The sequence below is a fragment of the Xenopus tropicalis genome, chromosome 8, assembly GCF_000004195.4.
Source record: "Xenopus tropicalis strain Nigerian chromosome 8, UCB_Xtro_10.0, whole genome shotgun sequence".
NCBI classification, from domain to species: domain Eukaryota; kingdom Metazoa; phylum Chordata; class Amphibia; order Anura; family Pipidae; genus Xenopus; species Xenopus tropicalis.
In genome coordinates this window covers 34,354,451-34,374,898 of record NC_030684.2, presented here as the reverse complement: position 1 = coordinate 34,374,898, position 20,448 = coordinate 34,354,451, and the positions used below count along the sequence as shown (strand labels likewise).

The window sequence follows — 20,448 nt, the reverse complement described above, 5'->3', positions numbered from 1 at the left end:
TTACATTTCCACACCAATATCCACTTTGTGTGTCTGTACGCATGCCTACGCCGTGCCTGTCAGTGCAGATACACAGCTGGGCAGATAGGAGCTCATCAGGCTTCTCTCCAGCTGCACCCTGTGTGCCCTAGCCCTAATTGTCTTTAAGTTGGGCTTCCAGAAGAAATTAGGAAATCAAGCAGCCATTTTCCCCAACCCTCACTTTAACTGTGTCCATCCTCCCTTCCTGAACCACTTAGGGGGAACAGGCAAACAGTTTACAAACCACTGTTTTTTGTGTTTTTTTCTCGGCTGAATGCCCAGTACCTTTGATTTTCCGTATGAATTCTGCGCCCAGCACTTCACGCTTTTTTGGATAATGAGGTTATGGAGACTGCAAAGTATGGTAGCAAAAAACATAAGCAGATTCGTATCATTTTTGTAATGAGTTTCAAATGTTAAAGCCTTTTACAATGATAATGATTATCATTAATTGGGCAGCTTGATGTAAAATGAATAGGTATGGAGACAGGGGGCTTCCTTGCCTCATGGTGTTATGAATCTGTATAGGGACATTTGTGACGGTTGCTAAGGACAGTTTTAAGTAAATTGAGGAGATTTTGTTGTTTATAGCTATGTAACACAATGATATACTGTATACAATGAAAATGATTGCAATAGTCCATGTATACAGATCTACTTTGGGCTGTTTATTACATTTAGGACATTCCAATCACAAAGGCAACATTGATTGGTACTATCTATCCGGACTGTTGTACTTATATTAATATTCTAGTTCAGGCAGGTGATTAAACAGTCATTTCTACCTCTTTACCCTTTTCAGGTGGCTCAGTGGGTATAATTATTCTAGCTGTATTCTGGTCACACAAGTTTGCCCTCCAAGAAAAAGGAAAACAAATGATCTAGGTATGAGTCATCAGGTCTTGGGAATTTGCTCTGAGAGATTTTATGGCCTATTTATGGTTTATTGATCTAATAGGGACGCCAGGATTAACCTAATTTCTCAAGTCTATTTTGCCAATAACTGCAAAACCGATATACGGGTTGTATTTTCTCCATGTATATAAAAATTGGATGGAAGTGAGTGGAAGGGGATATAATTTGGGTTGGTTAGGGTTAGGACTCTCGAGGTTTTTATTGAAATGATTTAGGGAATAGCCAAATACTCTGACTATTGTGTATCTGTTTACACAAAACACACACAGAGCCAGCTTTATGTACATTTGTGCCTCAGAGTGCAACAGCAAACAAGGTTGACATTTTAATTAATTGCATTTATATCACAGTAAAGTAGATATTTTGTGTTTGGTCCCCTTTTAGATCCAACCTTTTTCAGCACCCTGTAACTCATAGCAAGGTTATAGATGAACAAATCTATTGCCATTACAGTGACAATGCCCAATAGTTCAGGGATTACCAATACAATATAATGAGCACTCACTATCAAACATTAAATGGCCTTCATGCTGGGCTCATCAACGATTCCTTTCTTTTTTTTCATTTCTAGGTTCAGGCAAACTTTAGGCATTATATATCTATATCTGAAAGACCGATTTACTGAATGGGCAAAAGGGGCATTTGCCCAGGCCCTACCAGAACAGGGCTCCCACTATCAGACTCATTAGCTATAACTTTTGACTGAAACATCCTCCTGAAGTGGAAGGAACCTTGTTTTAATCTGTTGAAAGAACACAACAATTATACAAACTCTTTTTTTTTACCACTAACAATTTTTATTGAAATGGAAAAAGGGGGGGTTTGGGTACAGAAAAGAAGAAGGGAAAGGGTTAGCAGTTTCACTGCCATCCATGAACAAAGCATAGTAACGCATTTTATATCTTTGTTTACATATTTGTCATTTGTCACATATACAAACTCTTTTTAAAGATTAATTTTTCACTTTTTATTTTTTTTTCCATTTTGTAATAATCATTTACCGACTACTACGGTCAGGGTGGTGAAACTGGATATCTATCCTGCTATGGTAAACACAGACCATCTCTTCATTGCCCTCCTTATTATATCCTATTTTGCCTGCTTGAGGGTAATGCTATCACCAATGCTATTGGGATGTCCATAGGGGACACATCAATGACATCTTTGCCCTGGGCCCACTGGCACCTTAAATCAGCCCTGTATATCTGTATAGCCATATATCTCTAGCCACCTATACTGTAAATATGCATCTGGATATTTTGTAGATGAAATGCACTAAATCACGGCTTGTTTAAGAGCCAAGGAACACAGTATTATCTTTGTGGCTATGAAAGATTAATGTTCAGAAACCAACTATGGGATATTATGCAATTTATACTATCACTTTGTTTCCCTGATATCAGCAGCACAGTATCTCATTACAAATACTCTGTTGTGTATAAAAAGAACAAAAGTAGAATTTCCTTAGGTAAATACAAGGAAGGTAAATCATGTGTGGGTTTTCTCACATGCAAATAACAGTATATGTGTATTGTGCACCTCTGTTAAGTCACTTGTGTATTAATGCCATCTGTCACTTACAGAGTCATTCAGAGACAGTTCTCCTCCCCCCATAGACACACAAACATACAGATGCTGATGCACAGCAAAAAGAGGCTGATGTGCAGGCAACACATATATCCCATCCCTTTGATGGCCATTAGGGGGAGCTGCAGAGACCCTTTTAAAGTGAAAATTCAATACAAGAAAGCAGGATGAAAAAAAAAACAGAAAGAAGAGAAAAAACGTCCCACTACAGAAGACGAGATCTACAAAACGGCAAGCAGTGAGAGCCTACTTACCTGTGCTTCTGGCAGGCAAGAGATAAGGAGGACTGTCTTCCAGTCTTTTATTTTGCTATTGACTATTTTTTTACACCTATATGGTTTTTTTCTGTCATCATAATTATTTTTTTTTATTCCAGGGTTTTTTTTGTGTTTTATTACACACTGAAAATTAAACGTTAAGCCTGACTGTTCTGCAGCAATTTGGAGCAACTATTGCATTTTTTATTTTATTTATTTATTATTATTTTTTTTGATCATCCGATGGAGAGTTTTTTTTTTTTTTTGATGCAACCTCTGGATTAGCTGCTCACAAGTGAACTGAGAGAAGAAGGGAGGGGGGGGGGTTAGAGTAAAGGGAGGGGGGGGGATTTGAAGAACTTTAAAGAAAATAATAAGAAGGGGGAAGGAAGGATAAAACCTGCGAAAGAATGCCATTGCAGAAAAAAGGCAGCCGAGAATCAAGTTTCAAGACTCCTTTAGAAGCTGCGAGAGTGGGAATGAGGGTTTCCAACAGTGCGCACACACAGGCATGAAGGAGACAGCGAGGAGTTGCTTTTCGTCTTAGGTAAAAGCGGCAGAACTGGGAATGAACTGGGAATGTGCGCTCTGTGTGGGGATGAGCATGGGAAGTGGGGAGGCAAGAGAAGAAGAAGGGGCACTGCAGGCTCACTTTCCCACTACCTGCAAGGGAGTCTGTAGGAATAACATGAGAAGATGAGCCACACAGTCATACACTCATCAGCCTGCACTGAATCATGATTGATCAGGCATGATCCCTGCAGTTTAATGGGAATCATTCAGTAGGGAATGAGAAGGTGGAGCACCCATGAGTAGATTAGCATATTCTTGTTTACTCATCCTAGGAGGGGGCTTTTCTTTCATTTTGTAAGGGAGGAGAGAGGAGGGGGCCAGGGGATAGTGTGGGCTTAAGCTTCTGTTATAAAGAAGGCAAAAAATGATATACATATATATATAAATATATATCCTACTGCAGCATGTTTTAAGTGGGTGAGATAAGCATTTTAGTGTCAGATATTTCATATCCCCCCCTCTCTGATTTGAAACAAACAAAAAAAAATGGATTCAAAACTAAGGGAACTGATTAAAGCAGTGGATACCTTTATTGCAAGAAAAGAGCAAACCATCAAGTTCACCTTGTTTTTCTAAGTCCAAGATTTCTCTATCAGGAAGATTTAAGCCAACAACACCCAGAAAAGAAAAAAAAAAAAAAAAAGGTCCAGTGCCCAAAAGAGGAGAGAGTCCAAAACTGGCAGATCGGGATAGGACAGTGGGGAGAAGGGGGGGACTGTTGGACATGCTGCTCTGGAGTTTGCTGTTGCCTCTTGGGCTCCTCTGTGCAGCCTTGGCAAGTGCTTCTCAGTGTGGGATGGACGAGCGGTCGCAACGGCCACGGAGGAACGTCCGGAATCCCCGCAGCCTGCGCAGGGGATCGGAGGGATCTTGTGCCACTAGTCTTGCAAGGGGCCGGCGATCCCTCCCCAGCATAGAACACTTGCGGATACCCCAAAGAAGGAAGCAGCGGGAAGCCAAGGAAAGTTCTAATGTGCCAGCCCCGGGAAAGGCTCTTTATTTCACAGGGCATGGGGACCAGCTGCGTTTGAAGTCGGGTAATGAGTTGCCAAGGGACACATTCACCTTACAAGTTTGGCTCCGAGCCGAGGGAGGGCAGAAATCTCCAGCAGTGATCGCAGGTAGGTGCGTTTTGCTGCATGTGTTTACTGTCTCCCCAAGCCGGGGATGTGTTACCCAGGGGGTAAGTGCCATGCAATCTATCAGATGTTTGTTATGGTGGGTACAGAAACCTCAGGCTTATTTGTGTGTGTGTCTGTGTGTGTTGGCTGTCAGGCAAGAGAGAAACTTTGCAAGGAGTGTGCTGCAGGGTTCCCAGAATGGAAGAGAAAATGGGCTTATGTTTATGTTTTTAAAAATCAGCCCTGCCTGGATTTGTTTCTAATGACAACAAAGAACTGCAGTTTAGGGGACAGCAGGTGAAATGAATTGCTTTATCTGCCTTATTCATGTTATAGCCCCCTGGCACACATGCACTAGGTGGATCTATGGCACTACTAAATGAAAGGAACTTCCTCAGCTTGTCACAATAACCCAGATACCTGACTAAATGGCTGTTTACTTGCATACATTATTTTTCTTGGCAGCGTGCGGGAAATGCAAGTGGAAGGACTCCTTGTATTGAAAATTCAATAACTGTAGAATTCTCTTAGTATTTGGCTGCGTCACTGTGTTGTCCTCACTCAAGCAGTCCGGCTCTGCAACAACCCTGCATATTGAGTGTAGTCCTGGTTCTTCAAAGCAGTGGGCTGTAGTGCAGGACCCTGATGAAAGACAATGTGTTAAGTTGGTATTGAGCAAAACAGCCTGTGTTGTTTGGATGTGAGCAGCTTTGCATGTTTTAGGAAAAGAATATGGTTAGTGTACAGAGATGGGACTGTTGTTTTATTTACAGTGTAAACATACCAGGGTTACGCACACAAGCAGCAGCAAAACCATTACGGCAGTGTGATCAGAAATGCAGCAGCCCGAGGTGTGCAAAGGGAATTCCTGGCCCCCAGAGCTAACAGCCGGCACTTAACCTTCTTTGATTGTGAGCCCAGTTTGCTTGGCAATAACTTCCCTTTCTGAGATTTATTGGGGAAGCTTTAACACAATTAACTTGTTGCGGTTTGTAACTTCTCTTTCATATGTGATTTGTTCTGAGGTCTTATGATGCTTTGTGGAATTTACGTCTGACTATGTGTACAAACGTTTCCCAAGCTTTGACAGCGTTATTAACCCTTGTGTGCATAGAAACAGAGGCATCCGTAACTTCGTATCCAATAGTTAACTAGCAAGATGCTATTGGCATTCCTGTATTTGAAAGTAACAGTGTACACAGGGCATCAGATAGTGTAAACAGACTGAATGGCTGTACGATAAAGAGAAGTACAGGAATCTAGAGAGATGAATGGCGTGGGAGAGGAATTCCCTTTTCCTCTGGCTTTTTTTAAGCACATGGTTATGGATTACCTTCAACTCATGGCAACAAACATACATCCGGATAAAATTAGCCCGCCTTGGCTGTGGAATGCTAAACAAACATCTATGGACCCCCTTGGCAACATAATAATTCAGACCTGTCTGGTTTATCCAAGAGGGATGTAAATAAACCTCCAAAGGAATTGTTAGCTGGAAAGTAGATGGATATAATTATACCTTGAGGTTTGATGGCAGTCCTGGGAGGTGCCCTTCTGTGGGAGATGAGGTTGCGGTGGGAGAGGAAGATCTTAGCTCATACAGCGAGGGGTATGTTCCATAAGGGTGACCCTAGTTTAAGCTTAGCTAGCTTCCGTGGTATGAATAAACATATGGATTCCATCCAAGGGGCTCTCCCTCTGATTCTTTCCTGGCAGCAGTGACAATTTGCTCTGTTAGTGTAAATAAAGCTGTATGTTCTACTTTAGTGGCACAGTTTCCACTTTTCCTGATCCCTCTGATTATCACTTGGTGCTCTTTTATGCCTTAGTATATATTTTTCCGCACAGTAGTCAGCACCCACCAACATTCATACAGAGATATAATTCATGTGCATTAGTACATGTAATAATATTTGTGGTTACAATCCTTCTTGCTTCTGGCCATTTGGATCCCAGTTTAGCTCTCAGATAACCACGTGTTTTGTTATTTATTTATCATCTTGAGCACATGGCATTTACCAATCGTCGTGCTGTCGCAGACGTGCTAGAATAAAATGGGAAGTGTCTTGTAACAAACAGTCCAAATTAATTGCATCCCTAAAGTGTTCAAGGGAATTCTTGCAGTGTGATTTTATCAACGCAATGTAGCATAGACAGCAAAAATGGAGACAATTGTAGGGACTCTGGCTGCAATTTAGTTGCATTAGTAGAACATTGGAAAATGTATCATGGCAATAACAATGTAACTTTACCAGAAAGGGCAATAATGATGAATATAAAGCTGTTAGTATCAAGACATTTATCTTAACTGACTAAAGAGCTATGTTCAGAAAGAACCTGTCTGCTATGACCTAAGCACATCCAGAACTTGTCAGCAAAAAGAATGAGAAAATGCCACTGATGCGTTTTTTCTTTAGGTCCCCTTTCAAAGTGTTTATTTAAACAGCGATTGAATTGATTGTTTGAATTGATTGTTTGAACTGATTGTTTGCTTGAGCTGTGAGTGGTGGGCACTTTTTGGGCAAGTTTGTGTACGTTTTGGAACATTGTTTTTTGCCTTCTTAAGGTTGTTGTGAGGACAATTTTTGTGCACCGGTGATTTGTAAAATTCTGGGGTTATATGATCAATTGATAGGTGGCCAGAATTGACTTAACACATGGGGGACTGGAAAGGAGAATTGAGCTGCTTTTGTTCTAGTGACACTTACCCTCTAAAGTAATTAAGGAAATCTGCATTTATCTAGTAAACGAGGACATTTCTGAGCACTGAATATAATTAGTGTCAGTGAAGTTGACCTTATAAGACTCGTATGAATTTGTTTATTATGCCGGATCAGCTTCACAGCTGTAGCCAACATTGTGAAGAAATACTAAAATATAGGTGGCTCTAATTATGGAACAGGATGAAAGAGTTTTATTTTATGATTAATATCTGCCTGGAAATCTCCAGAAGTGCTTTGCAGACTCTCCATATGACGTCATTTTATAAACTATCAGGGGATTTCTGCTGCTGGCATTTCCCGAGCAACACTCAGGCACTACTGAATCTAGCTGTGACTGCACCATAACACCATAAGTGTGTTTCTGAGGATGCTTCCCATGTCACTAGTAAAGGCATTACAGGGCCAATTAAACGTGCACACTTCAATCTCCTAAACCCCGCAATGCCATAGCTAGCATTTAGTTTGCATTAACCACATCAAACTGGGCCATTCTAAGTTATCTAGTAACCTAAGTAGCCTTAGCCAAGGGGGGGGGGGGTAAAGATAGGTTTTCCACCTGTCCAGTTATGAAGTATATATTTATGTTTTTGGTAGTCGGTAGGTAAAGTCTGAAAACTAGACAGAACAATATAGGCAATCATACATGTATTCCTAAGTACTAGAACAGAAGGGCTTATTTTTGAAGCAGTGCAAAACTGGATGTATATGACAATGTTTTTTAAAACCACAATGCAGCATTTTCCCTTCAGAATTCAGGTGTTTTTGGAAATGCCTGATAAGTTTTGTCTGCTGCAACGTGTGAGCAATGCAGCAAGCTTAAATAAGAGTTGGAATGGTGTCACTTCCAAATCAATAAAGGCATTAACTTCTGATTCACTTAATGCAAGCCAGTAGGGCCCATGGACATACCCCACTAGGGAAATCCTGGCAGGTCCAAGTTGGTGGTAGTTCCAGGGTTCCCTCAAACACAGATGAATGGGTACATAGCATTTACAGGATGTTACTGGAAACATGTATTATTATTAACATTTATTTATAAAGCGCCAACATATTCCGCAGCGCTGTACAATAAGATTAGTGCAAGTAACTTTGTGAATTGGGTGAATGTATCAGCAACCCTTAAAACGCAATACAAAATGTCACCATATCATCCACACACAGGCCATGTATAAATGTTATTTTTGTCGTTGTTGCATCTATATAGCTTTAACAAGTTGTATGCAGCACTTTACAGACCACACTATTCCAGCCACAGTGGAGTTTACAGTCAAAGTTCCCTATCATATTCCTACAATGTACCATACCGCACATTAAGGTCAGTTTTATGAGAAGCTTGTCGGTGCATTATTCACTGATGGACATTGCTCAAAGTATGACCACCTTCCCTATATTATTCACTGAATGATTTAAGTAATAGCATGCACAGCTTTACTTGGCTGCAGTGCTTTTGTATAGCACTAACATCTTTCCAACTCCCTTAAATTCTTCATCTATTCCCAATTGGGATTGCCCATGGGGATCCCTACACTACATGCTTGCACTAAAATCCATTCATTATTAAATATATTAAAACGTTATAAACCTATATAAAACCACTTACTCTGCAGCCTTGTGCATTTACTTTATGTAACTCCTCAGTAAATCTGAGGTAACACTTATACCTCCATAAATAATGGTGTCACTGACCAATTATCCATTTACATCAGAATGGCAGGTGTATCTAGTAAAATAGATGCTTGGCAAATATGGGCTTCTGTTAGTAGCAATATAAATCTCGTAAAAGGTGCAAAGTTTGCTACTGGTCTAGTTATTTGTAGCAACCAATTAGCAGGTAGTGTTTACTGGTCAGCCATTTACAAACAAACTAGTTGCTATAGGTAACAAGACCTAAGAAAAACTTTGCCTATTTGTAACTATATATATTTTTATGTCACTTTTATTCCATTTTTATAACTTTTATATATTGGTTGATTGTAATCAGACTTGCCATGGCTATTTCCAGCATGTCCTTATATTAGTATAGTAGTAGGACAGTGTGAATAGCACATAATTACAAATAAAGGTTTCAGATTATGTATTTCAAGTCCTCCATTACATATGATTCTATAATGTATACGAAATGTTGATGGTTGTTTAATAGTCCAAGAAAGTAATGTGTGCATTTTTATTTGTTTACATTTGTTTACATTCCCCCACTCATTGGATTGGCTCTCCTCATACTCTGCACTGTTGTTCTCTTTTCTAAAAACAAAAGCATTAAACTGTAAATTGTCAGATTCTCCTTCCGCCCACCCCCACACTGGTATTTTTACTGGCACTTTACTGCTCAAATTGACTTTGGCTTTATTGCACAAGGAGAAGAAACTTTAATTAGCATCCAGTCATAAAATTGAATAAAAGATTTTAACTCCTCTTAAGTTTCACCAAAGCACAGACAGAGGGCAGTATCCTAACCAGCTGCGTGAGGTCTTTCCCAGATTATTGCTCTATAAATTCTACTCCAAATATAATATAAATCTCTATATATATTACACATAGGGTGGCCACTTTTCTGGGGAAAAAATACTGGCCTTCCTATATATTTTTGTTCTATCCCAATCCCAATCAAGCAACATTTTAACCAGTCAGACTGGTAAAATACCAGCCAAGTGGCAACCGTAATTACACGAAAGCCATTACCAATCATATTAATGGTGCTTAGTGATGTTCAAGTTTGTTTTTTTCACAATTAGAGTTTTTTTTTTTTTTTGCTATAAAAAACTCAAATTGGAATTATGTTTAAAAAAAACTTGTGTGTCTTCAATGTAAAAGTTTACTATCTACAAGTTTGCAATTTCTATAGAAGTCAATGGGAGTTGTTCTAGGCAAAGTTAAAGGAATACTGTCATGGGAAACATGTTTTTTTCAAAACACATCAGTTAATAGAACTTCTCCAGCAGAATCCTGCACTGGAATTTGTTTTTCAAAAACACAAACATATTTTTTTATATTTAATTTTGAAATGGGGCTAGCCATATTCTTCATTTCCCAGGGTGCCTCAGCCATGTGATATCACCCACCTCCCTTTCCCCCCAGCAGCCGATCAGCAGAAGAATGGGAAGGTAGCAAGATAGCAGCTCCCAGTATATATCAGAATAGCACTCAGTAGTAAGAAATCCAAGTCTGGCTTGGGACTCCTCCAGTTACATGGGAGTAGGAGAAACAATAGGTTATCTGAAATCAGTTCTAATGTGTAGTGCTGGCTCCTTCTGAAAGCACAATGCACTCCAATATTGCAACTAAAAAAATACATTTGTTGGTTCATTTTCAGACCTTTCACAGATTATTGAGACTTAACGTCAAATGTATGGGTAAAGAGACAAAGTCTGCGACTGAAGCCGTTATGATAACTCTAAAATGGCTTGGTTTATCTTAAAAAAAAAAAGCCGGTACCCACCCCCTTTCATCCTATCAAAACCGTTATCAGTAGTGACAAGTGAATCTGTCCCATTTCGCTTCTCCATAAAATTAGCAAATGGAGAGGATAGCTTTAGATTCCTTAATGCAGGATACATCAGTAATGTATAAACTGGCATATAAGGGAGGTGCACTTGTGATTGCAAAGGAGTATTACATACAGGAGATTCTCAGCCAGGTGAATGATGTTCGTATGATGATGTTGACTGTATCTTGGAGATATTGTCTTGATACCAAATACAGGGGGTGGTGAATGAGGATTTGAGAAATGATTTAATCCAAGATGTTCCTACTATACCTGTATTTAACACCTTCAAGGAGGTGCATAAAAATTAAATTTCCCTCCTGGATGCCCCATTGTTGCTGGTTTGCTCCAATAGCTACCTCTTTGAACAAGGTGTTGGCACCCTTTATGTCTTCTGGAAGAAATTAGGGACACCTCCCATTTTCTTTGATGTATACATTATTTTGAATTCTGTGATAGTAATAGCATCTTTTGATATTAATAGCCTGTACATCTCAATCCCTCATGATTTGGGGATGGAGGCTGTAAAGGCAGCTTTAGAGCATCATGAGTACAATGCATTACAGATTAGTTTCTTTAATGAACTATGTGGTACTATGCAAGAGTTACTTCTTTTTTGAGACACTTTTTCCTCCAATTGCAGGGTAACGCTAAAGGATCCAATGTTGCCCCCCTATACCAACATATCGTCATATGAAGGGGGGGTGATGTTGGATCTCTGTTAGAGTTTAAGGACTATATTAGAATAGCTATGTCCTGACTATTGGGTTTTTACTTTTTTCAATGTCCTTGGGGACTTGCGTACGTGGGAGAGAGGGTTCAGCCGGTTCGGGGCAGAATTAGTCAACATATGTTCACCATTAGAAAGAAAGTAGTGAAGTATTGAAGAAACAGGTTCCAGCCCGTTTTTGTACAGTTTGCTATACCGTGTACTCAGGTTTCTTATGATAGAGTCTGTTGCTGCCCTACGATGGGGATCCAGAGGAGAGAAAAGTTCTAGATACACACATTGCAGACATTGCATCCAAGGGGGCTCAATAAAGAATATTGTAAGTATACTTTTATTTAGTGCCCCCTATTTATTAAGAGGCGGGAGCCTCAAACATTGTATATTTAAATAGCAAAGTATTAGTTTGCTAATCCCACAAGTGTTAACATTCCTATGCATAGTGATGTGCCAGCACTCAAGTCCCAATCTGGGCAAACAGTTAATGCCAACGGGAGGAACAAGGTTGGGCAGTTAAAAGTGAAAGTGAAGTGCTAGAAGGAAAGCAACACCTGGTTGCATGGAGTTGCTATTCTAAAAGCCATATGTGAAAAGTTTATGCATTGCTTTAATAACTCTTTACAGTCTTACATAAAAATGATCCCTGAAGCCATCCATTATATAAATGTATACAATCATAGAGAATAGTTCAGAGTCCAGCATTTGCTCTGCCTATTGAAAAGCAATTCCCTTTCCTTTTCTACTTTAATGGGTTTATACAGGTCACAGGGGTTTTCAAATAGAGCTGAGCTAATAAATAGCTACCACCTTGTATAGTCTCTCCAGCACCATAAACAGATAATATTTTGGCATCAATATAACTAAATATACCAAATGGATCCTAATGGATGAAAGAACTGTGAAAATCATACTGAAGTGCACCTATAGTCATGCACAGACCTACTAGTTTTACTAAGCCTTTCATGATAGGAAATATGAAAGATAGATTGTTTACCTTAATACCCTATACTGTCATAATGTATCTTTAAGGATGAAAGGAATGGAGAACCATTCAGAACTAAACATCTTTGGTAGTCATAGCAATTACTTGTTAGTTAGTTAGATAGTTAGATAGTTAGCTTTATTAAAAAGATACTTAGCACTATTAAAAGTGTGATTTTCTTTTCTATAAATCGTCTATGTATTTATATGCATAAAAGTAAAAGCATCATTTATACATTTATATATGATGTAGAGCTTGTCCAGATTATAATATATATTATTATTAATAATAATAATAATAATAACAACAACACATATTTATAAAGTGCTTACATATTCCTCAGTGCTACACAAAAGATGGGTAAGGAGATACAGATTACATACTATTACATTACATTACTATTACATACTTAAACTGATGCAAGATGGCCTCTGCTCAGTAGAGTTTACAATCTAGAAGAAGGGGGTTTGAGAAACAAGGGGCCTTTATATTCATAAAGGTGTGCATTTTCGCTTACTCTGCCTGATTGCAGTAATAACGCCATCATTTTATGCCATTATTCACCAATATTGCACAGATATTTTACATGTCAAAGGTAACTTTATCAATATTTTTAACAGTATTTCCTACAAAGTAAATAGTGAAAATAAAGATGAGTTTGTGTGGTAGAGAATGAAGAGAGGCATTTCTTTCCCTTGCGTGAGCAATTTTAAAGTATATTAATTAATTTGACAGAAACTATACCAGAACAGGCAGTATGGTGATTTTCACAGACAAAGTGAAAGTAGAAAGTCTTTCAGTTTGTTCAGTATGTTGTTACTCACTCCAGATAACTTTCCATTCAGTTGAATAGGAAATGATAGGGAGCATTATAAAGAATAGAACAACAGTACTACTCCCTAAAATGGACGACTTTTTATACTTATGACTGTATTTGCCATATTGATCGCACTTACTTTGGGATAAAGACTTTGATAAGGTGCCAGTGGGATCAGACTCTTTGGCCACAGCCTTCATCATAACCTTTTAAATTTGGTTTCAGATCCTGCTGATGTGCTTAATCCGTTCTAATCCAAGGCTATTGTGATACTAATATCTACAGTTAGTACTAGTGGTTGTATTTATAGTTTATGTATGTGAGTATAGATTGGTAGGTGTGGGTTAGGTGTGCTGGGTTTACTTGGATGGGTTGAACTTGATGGACACAGGTCTTTTTTCAACCCTATGTAACTATGTAACTATGTAACTATGTAACTATGTTCTTTTGCTCAATGCTTATAATAGAGGAGTCAGAGGACTTTGTAAAGGTACTCATAGCTCAGATCAAACAAGTTGTCGATCGCTGATGCAGGAGGTGGTACTTAAATGTTTAAACAAAATGAATGTGGACAAGGGCCACTAGAGCTGACCCATTGTTTAGTTTTGTCCTGGCCACTTTTTAAGGTTAAGTTTACTTTTCAGGCATGGTGCCTATGGATTGGAGGACAGACTACCAAAGTTAAGGTGGCCATACATGGGCCAATTCTAGCTGCCGATATCGGTCCCTTAGACAGATTCGGCAGCTTATTGGCCAATGTATGGGCACTAACGATCGGGCAGGTTTGATTTTTAGCCGGATTGGGGGTCCTGGAGTCATTTGACCCCCAGCGCCAAATTAGCCCGATATCGCTCACCCGTAGGTGGGGATATTGGGAAAAGATCCGTTTGCGTTGCGACCTTGCCAAGCGAGCAGATCTTAGCATGGATGGCCACCTTTAGTTTTAGTGGTGACATAAACTTAAAGAACACATGAGATTGGACAAAAGGCATTTTCAACTGAAGCAATTTGTGGAATGCTCTGCCTGGTTGTTTTTGGATGAAGAATACCATAAAACCTGGGCTAAAATATAAAATTATATGGCCCTGATATAGCATTTATCTTATTACATCAACAAACATATGCCGGAAGCTGAAGGTGAATTATACTAGGCAACATGATGCCCCAACATCCTTTCATGACTATGATCACCATTATGTTCTCAAGGCCTCTACCTGGCAACCCATCTCCTGTAGCAGCTAAGGAATATTATAAATCTGATCCCAGACAACTCCCATGTGTACCTTAGCCCTAATAAATTATGAGAAAAATAGTGTTGTCTCAGTTTCAGTTCAGCACATTCTATTATCCAGAGTTTATACAGCTGTTTTTAGTCATTTATAGCCAAAGCAAAACTAAATGAGTTTATTATTGCAAAGGGATACTTCTCGTGCATCTTTACATGTCCACTGGACATGTATAACTTTATTTTTTGTTCTTTCTACAGCTTTACTATTATAATTTTATATATCTTTTTTTATATATACAAAATAATTAAATGCTAATTATATTAACTATTTATAGAAATAAGAAATCATTCCAAATGCTTTTCTATCATGTTAGTTGAGCAAAATAAACTTTAAACTTTTTTTTTTGTTTTCCCTTTAGTCTTGGAACAATCATAGCCAGCAGGCCAGCGCCATTTTAAAGATAATGTTATTAAGGCAAGATTTTTATCACCCCAAAATTGCATGCATTTGCTATCTAGGTTATATCTAGGAAGTGCTGAATGGAAAGTTTAGGTAATTGAAATTAAAAATCTGAGCTGTCAATCATATATTGCCTGCCCCGCCTCTATGCCCTCCCATACAACCAATAACCCTCACCTGACAACCTTTTTGGATAGAAAAGGCCGCAGTCCGTTTATTTGCAACAGTATCAAATTTGCAATCATTACACACAACCCCATTTAACAATAACATATTAATGTCATTAAATAACATAACTTGGTAACTCTTGGTAACATAATAACATTAAACCGCTGAAGGCTGCTTTGTGGAAGATGTATCTGCCCCCACCGCAATCAGTTCCCTGAGGTTAGAAACCCCTTTCTTTAGCCACCACAGCCCCATTTACCACCGACCTATGGCTGTAATCCCTAGCCTCAGGCCTAACTTTCCACCTGGATCACCTTTTGCTAAGTAAACCCCGGCTGCGACTACGGTCCTTTCATTCACATCCTCCCCATTACAACCCCCCCTTTTTTCCTCAAATAAGGGTGAGAGGGTGGGAGCTGCTGTAAACAAAATGGCCCCATTCCTCTGCGCTCCTCCCAGCTCCTCTCCGTTTGTCCTGTTCATTCTTCCTATTAACCAATCCCCTGCTGAACTACATTCCCCACAATCCCTCTCACCCAACACTTTTTCCCGGGCTTTATTTCTAGCCTTATCATGGCCCCGTGCTCTAAACTCCTGCCTCGTTCTATTACGGGGACCCCTGGTAACCTGCTTATATATAGCCCTCATTTTAAGACTATACCATATACCGCATATACCAAACTACTGTTTTGATTTAGGCAGGAAAAACTTGCAACATATAAACATATAAAAAAAAAAGAGTGGAACTACTTGATAAGTGGCTGAATCCTGGCCTTGAGGAGATCCATGATGGTTCATTGTCTGTCTGAATATGACAACCTCATGCCGTACATACAGGCTTGCTTTATAACATTTTTCAGCTTAGTGATTTAAAAGGGGAGCTGCAAAACTACTTTTAAAATGTACTTGTTTTTTTCCTGCTAGTTGATTTCATTTAGAGGTATTTGCCTTTTGGTGAACATCACAACAGCCTAATGTGATGACTTTCATTACTGTGGTTGTATATACATATTGATATAATTTCACCTAGTTTTCCCTAGATGTTCCAGACGTTTATAAGTTCAATATACGGTATATACATTTTAAGAGATAAAGCAACGCTTCCAGTGAACTACATTGCAGTTCCACCATTGTTTTTGTACTGGAAGATAATCCTGTTTTAGAAATCTATTCTATAACTCAGGAGGACACTATGGAGAAAGACATCAGTACATAGTACAAAGACATATATGTTCCTGCGGCCTAAATACAGAGATATGTTGATTTCTAGTACAGGTATGGGACCCATTATCCAGAAAGTTCCGAATTATGGCAAGACCATCTCCCATAGACTCCATTTTAAAGAAATAAGTCAGATTTTTAAAAAATATTTCATTTTTCTCTGTAATAACAAAAACAGTACCTTACTTGATCCTAACTCAGATAATTAATCCTTATTGGTGGCAAAACAATCCTATTGGGTTTATGTAATGTTTAAATGATTTTTTAGCAGACTTAAGGTAGGGAGATCCAAATTACAGAAAGACCCCTTATCAGGAAAACCCCAGGTCCTGAGCATTCTGGATTAAAGGTCCCATACCTGTACATGATTCAGGGCTACAAAAGTTTTGCCAAGTAATGAAGTGGCATCTGAGAGTAGAGCTGGTAATGCAGGTAAAGGGGCTGTGCTCACATTTCTGGTGGCTGTTGAGAAGGAGAGACATGGCTCTTCCCTGGATGTGAAAAGAAGAAAAGTAGCCCATCCCTAGATGAGAGAAGGAAAGAATGCTCCTTGTGTGGCCCGGGTTGTGTGGGTGGCTAGTGTTAGCCTAAGATTGTATTATCTCTACTGAAATAAAGATAGGAAGTCCTAAGTGTTCAATGTGAGCTGAAACGTCTGTATGTAAAGTCACAGGGGCTGTCTGTAATATTGTTTTCTGTGACTTAAGGGGGTACTTGTATAGTGAGGGAAAGTGTCTACGACAAGGTACTGTTCAGACAGACAGGATTTATTGTGGTCAGTGTGGCATGTCAGAATGTGATAGAACCTTTAAAAAGCCTGTTTACTGATGAACTAAAAAAAAGAGAAACCCAAGTCCTGTTTTGTTGTCCCCTTCTACCCTCTGCTCAGAAAATCCTGCTTGTCCACCATATATTAAAGCTAATTTTTCCACAGTACATAGAAACATTACATGGGGACATTGCAGTAACAGGTGGAAAATGACTCCACTTCCACTAAGCCATGTTATGAAATCTGATGTTTCTTTTTATTATTCTAATGACAGTGGCCTATTAAAGGCAAAAAAAATCGATTATCCAGAAAGTTTCAAACTATTGGATAGCAGTTCCCATACCTGTACTTTAATTGTCCATTGCCATCAAAGTGCACCTATACGTACAGTGCTCTCTTTTAGAAAACCAGTTTTTCGTTTTGGAAGGCGTGATTAGTAATATATTAATGTACAGTGCATTCAGTTTGAGAGCAGGTTTTAATTGAGACTAAAGAAGTTACTTTATTGTTTCCCCCCTAAAATGCCCTGTGCCGCAGCAAAACCAGTGCAGCCCCAATGTGTCTGAGTGCATTACTTTCCACTTGACAGATAAAAGCTTTCTGTATAGATTCTTAGAGAATATTTGCTCTCTGGAGCATTTTTCTGTTGCTTTGATACTTGACAATTAAAGCTAGGAAAGGCTAGAAACACCCCCACCCTGAGCTCTGTGTGCTCTGGCTAGTGACTGACCTTGAATCCCCTTTTCTGTATGAATTACCTCACCTGCCCCTGGATTTTGTGAGTAGCACACATGGTATACACACGTTACATTACATCTTACTGCGCGGGTCTGACACTGGGCACACAAGCCGGTTAAAGATTTATTTGTTACTAAGTACATGTGCTTCTGTGCACTCTGGATTTAAGATGTTAATATACTGTACATCAGAAAGGCTATATATAATATACACTAATGTTTGTTAAGACAAAATTGCATTCTCTGGCAAAATGGCATACACTTATGCTTGATTTTTTTGGTACGGAAAAAACTGCAAATTTGTCACAATTTATAATCGTGTTGGGGAGAACAATATCCCTAAACCTCATGTTGGTTGTTTGGATGTTGTTAGCATCATATATTTTCATTGTACCTTCCTATTATTTAGCGTAACGGCCTCTGTGGTGTGTAGCAAGCCTGTTGCCACCATCGAAATCTGTAAATATAATATTATGGACCACACATACATTCACATTTAGAAATGTTACACAGTTCCAGAACCATTGAAATGGGGAAAGGATGATATTTAGCATTAATCTCACGGCTTATACACACACGGGAGTATTTTTATGCATTCGTAATATGGCTTTGATCCCATCTAAGCTCATAGTTGTAACCACAATCATTCACATCTGCTGTTTTAACACCGTCACTTTGTATTTTTTTTCCCAACAAAACACGATCTATTTTTATGTAGCTTAATGCTTGTTAAGAATATAATAGGGACATGTGTAGTGAACTCATAAAAGATGCACTTGCTTTCATTTAATATGCAAATAATTGCAAATAAAAGGAGAAGGAGCCCACAAGCCAGTCCTGAATATGGTAAAACCACAGTTTGCTGGAGCATTTTAGAAACAAAGTCAGATAATGGGTCCATATTGCCTTTCTGTTCATCATTTTTATTACAGGTATATCCCATACACCCATTATCCAGAAATCTCTGAATTACGGAAAGCCCGTCTCCCATAGACTCCATTTTAATCAAATAATTCAGAATTTTAAAACTGATTTCCTTTTTCTCTGTGATAATAAAACAGTACCTTGTAATTAATCCCAACTAAGATATAAATAATCATTATTGGATACAAAACAATCCTGTTGGGTTTAATTAATGTTTTATTGATTTTTTAGTAGACTTAAGGTATGGAGATCCAAATTAAGGAAAGACCCCTTATCCAGAATACCCTTGGTCCCGAGTATTCTGGATAATGGGTCCTATACCTGTACTTAATTTCTACTGTGGCCCTCTCTTATTTGACTGTAATTCAAGTAATAGTAATTCAAAGTGGCATTTAGAAACTAGATAAACTTTTAAAGGAGAAGGAAAGGTAATCACTGGGGGTATGCCTTAAGATGGCCACACACATGGCGATTTTCGGTCGCACGAAAGATCGTTCAATCCGCCACTAACGTTCAGGGCTGAAACGGCAGATAAGGAGGTAGAAACAGTAGGATTTCTACCTCCTTCTGCCGATTCAGCCCTGAAGGCAGATTTTGCTCAGGCGCCTTCTATGGCGCCCGATCAAAATCTTTTAACCCGCTCGATCGGTGAGTCGACCGATATCAGCAGCCTCCTGCGATATCGGCCGACTCGCCGACTTGCCATACACGCACCGAATATCGTACGAAAGAGGTTTCGTACGATATTATCGGTGCGTGTATGGCCAGATTTACATTTTGGACCCCCAGTGATTGTAATCGCTTACCTTATACGCCGGGTTGGGGCTCCTGTAGCTGTAAACCAGCGATCCTCTTCCTTCTCTGACCCATGGTATAAGGTAAGCAATTACAATCACGGGGAGGCGCCTAACATTTTGGCACCCCACAGTGATTTTACCTTTCCTTCTCCTTTAAAATGCAAACAGAAGAGTTACAGAAAATGGTAGATAATTAAAGTACAAAAGAAAAAAAAAAACAGTTCACTGATCCCTGGAATAAATCTTGTTAAAGGACAAGGAAACGGCCAATCTATTATGATAAGCACCATTGAAGAGTAAGAGCAAAAGTAATTCTACATAGTTTGTGTACAGGTATGGGATCCCTTATCCGGAAACCCGTTATCCAGAAAGTTCCACATTATGGGAAGACCATCTCCCATAGACTCCATTGTAAGCAAATAATTCTAATTTTTAAAAATTATTTCCTTTTTCTCTGTAATAATAAAACAGTACCTGTACTTGATCCCAACTAAGATATAATTACCCCTTATTGGGGGCAGAACAGCCCTATTGGGTTTATTTAATGGTTAAATGATTCCCTTTTCTCTGTAATAATAAAACAGTACCTGTACTTGATCCCAACTAAAATATAATTAATCCTTATTGGATGCAGAACACTCCTATTGGGTTTATTTAATTTTTAAATAATTTTTTAGTAGACTTAAGGTATGGAGATCCAAATTATAGAAAGATCCCTTATCCGGAAAACCCCAGGTCCCGAGCATTCTGGGTAACGGGTCCCACACCTGTACAGGGTTTGTGTCCTATGTCGAGGTGGTAAAAGTCAGATTGTACCTTGTTATATTTATTTTTTTATACATACATATATGTATATATACTGTCCTTGTTCCAGTGCATTTTTTTTTGTACTAGCACCCATATTTTGTTGATGCAAATGGTGTGCACCCTATGGACTATT

At 38.9% G+C, this 20,448-nt stretch overlaps 1 protein-coding gene across 1 annotated transcript in view; it reads left to right on the top strand.

Moving 5' to 3' along the window:
• The first annotated feature begins 3,133 nt into the window (after positions 1-3,133).
• Positions 3,134-20,448, top strand: part of pappa (pappalysin 1) — a 160,439-nt gene continuing 143,124 nt past the window's right edge. Inside the window, exon 1 of the mRNA XM_002935204.5 lies at positions 3,134-4,474. Within this exon, the coding sequence (XP_002935250.1) occupies positions 4,078-4,474 (397 nt within the window). The 5' untranslated portion in view covers positions 3,134-4,077. The remainder of the gene's footprint in view (positions 4,475-20,448) is intronic.